We start from the raw sequence: 2,727 nt of genomic DNA on the forward strand, positions 1-2,727 counted from the left end.
CATTCCCACTCCAGAAACCAGAAAGTTAGACCAAAGTTCCAGTTAACATCAGTATGTTACAGCCACCCATGATCCCCCAGACTCTTCAATATCACAACCCAACCAGCGCCAAGAAATCCACCTTACCTCCTGCTGGGCCTCCCTGATGCCATCTTCCCGACAAAGACTGAGCTCTAATCAACAGTGGTTATAACTATCTTATTCACCACCATTTCCCAGTCCCTGACGCAGAACTTGGCACATGATGGACCCAAATACTAATAAACAAATGAATTAATGTATGAATAAACTATGTAACATCAGACACTCTAACAGATCCAAACCCCTGAACATATTCCCCACACCTACCACTAAGCCTGCTCTCCTAAATTCTAACTCTACCTCAGTAAACACATCTAATTTTCACATCTCAGATGCTTCTGAGTTGAGCTGATACTCTTTCTTCAGACTTTTCATCTTGAAAGATAATATAATTATCAGAGAAACTGAGTTAAGGACTTGGGGTGCTGGGGAAAACATGATGGATTTTGTTTGGATCATGTCAAAATACAATAGACATCCAAGGGAAGATGTGCTCTTATCTGATAGTGAACAGAGGAAAGATAGAAATATAGATTTGGGAGCTACGGGTCGGCGCACGCGGCCTCGGTCCGGTTGACTTTGCGGAGCCATGGAGGGCGGCTTCGGCTCCGATTTCGGGGGCTCCAGCAGCGGAAAGCTGGACCCAGGGCTCATAATGGAGCAGGTGAAGGTGCAGATCGCCGTGGCCAACGCGCAGGAGCTGCTGCAGAGGATGACGGACAAGTGTTTCCGGAAGTGTATCGGGAAACCTGGGGGCTCCCTGGACAACTCTGAGCAGAAGTGCATCGCCATGTGCATGGACCGCTACATGGACGCCTGGAACACCGTGTCCCGCGCCTACAACTCGCGGCTGCAGCGGGAACGAGCCAACATGTGACTGGCGAGCCCGCGGGCCGCCCCGCCCCGTTCATTTCCATAAACGTGGTCTGAGAGGCGGGGCCTGCATGTGCGTACTGCCTGCTCGAGGCTTAGCGGGGTGGCACCGGTGCTGGGACAGACGGGACTGTGTCCTCGCCACCCCCCCACCTTGTCCCCTGCCAGCCAGTGCAGCTTGGATATCGGGGGTGGGGGGGCCCTGTGCCTTCCCAAAGTGCTGGCAGCCCAGTGGCACCTCCTTCAGGCCTTTGGGGTCTTCCCCTAGTGGGCCCAGGTCAGCCTCATATTTTCTGGGCGGAGAACTCTTGTCTAGACTTTGGAGGTGGGGGTGGTCAGACCCCACCGGAGCTGTCACCTCCTGCGGAAGGGCAAATAAATTGGTGGAGGGCGGAAAAAAAAAAAAAAAAAAATAGAAATATAGATTTGGGGGGTCTCAAAGATGACAGAAAAAGTCATGAGGAATCGTTGCAGTCTCTGACTAGAGACAAAGAAACAAATACTCGCCTGATTATTTGTCTGATTTCTGCATATAGCCCAAAGTTCCAACTAATCTACTGGCAGTGGCTTTGATAAACTGCCTATGCTGTTCTCTATAGATTACCTCTTTACAGATATCTGTTGGCTGTCCAGCTCACTGGTCACTCTTCTTGAAACCAATAGAATTTTAAATCCCATGACCTAGCCTTTTTGCCAAACCAAAAGATTGCATTTGAGTATGTTTTTATTTTTGTAACATCTACCAACATTCACCCTAACCTCTAGAAATCATATTATTTTCAATATGTAAAAGAAAAAATGCATTGACACAGTTGTTAGTACCTGAAATCACACAGAAAAACAGGTTACTAAATTCAATTGCACCTTCTTTGACTGTCTCGTGTCTCTTTTGACCCAGCATATTGAATAACAGTGTTATATCTGTTTCACTTCTCTCTTTCTATACAATAAATCCCTTGCAGGCAGGAAATACTCCTGATTTGTCTTGTATTGTTAGAGTGCCTGCTTTACTTGCAGGATGGATGAATGGATGAATTTTTTTTTAAAGGTTAAGTGGTCACTGGCTTTTATCTCTGAAGCTCTAGAAGAACTACAGATAATTCAATTTTACTAGAGGCAGCAAAGTGTTGTTTTAAGAAAAACTGATCTTTGGAGCAGCAGATTTGGAAATTATACTAGTCTCTTACTAATTATGTGACTTTAGCCATGTCACCTAATCTCACTGAGCCAAAATTAACTTATCTATTTAAAAGGGTTAATTATACCTGTACTTTCTACATTGCAGGGGCCATTGTGAGAATAAAATGAGGTAACATGAGGGAAATCATTTTCAAACCTGTGCTACAGCTCTTCTTCCTCCTTGTCTTCCTCCCCGACTCCCCTCATCTTCTGTAAAGATGAGATTTTGCTATATTGCCCAGGCTGGTCTTGAAGTCTTGAGCTCCAGAGATCTGTCCTCCTTGGCCTACCAAAGTGCTGGGATTACAGGCATGAGCTACCATGCCTGGCACATTCATACAGGGTATTGCTATGTTGTCCAGGCTGGTCTTGAACTCTTGGGCTCAAGCAATCCTCCTGCCTCAGCCTCCCAGGTATCTGGGACTTACAGGTGCATGCCACTGCATTCGACTCCCATTCATGATTTTAAAAACAATGTCTTATCAAGCCAGAAACTGCAGTTCCAAAGGAAGGGAAGTTCCTCAAAATTATAAAGGACATCTACAAGAAAATCTATAGTTAATATCATACTTAAAAATGAAAGACTGGTTTCCA

General features: G+C 45.6%; 1 protein-coding gene across 1 annotated transcript; it reads left to right on the forward strand.

Annotated features, from left to right (window-relative positions):
- The first annotated feature begins 603 nt into the window (after window positions 1-603).
- LOC104673179 (mitochondrial import inner membrane translocase subunit Tim13) lies at window positions 604-1,367 on the forward strand. Its single transcript, XM_010377146.2, has one exon. The coding sequence runs from the start codon at window positions 671-673 to the stop codon at window positions 956-958; it is 288 nt and encodes a 95-aa protein (XP_010375448.1). The 5' UTR covers window positions 604-670; the 3' UTR covers window positions 959-1,367.
- Window positions 1,368-2,727: the final 1,360 nt, after the last annotated feature.

Source organism: Rhinopithecus roxellana, chromosome 1 (assembly GCF_007565055.1).
Source record: "Rhinopithecus roxellana isolate Shanxi Qingling chromosome 1, ASM756505v1, whole genome shotgun sequence".
NCBI lineage: Eukaryota > Metazoa > Chordata > Mammalia > Primates > Cercopithecidae > Rhinopithecus > Rhinopithecus roxellana.

What these genes read in the sequence shown, in the direction of transcription:
- LOC104673179 (XM_010377146.2), top strand. Translation starts at nt 671, where the DNA reads ATGGAGGGCGGCTTCGGCTCCGATTTCGGGGGCTCCAGCAGCGGAAAG.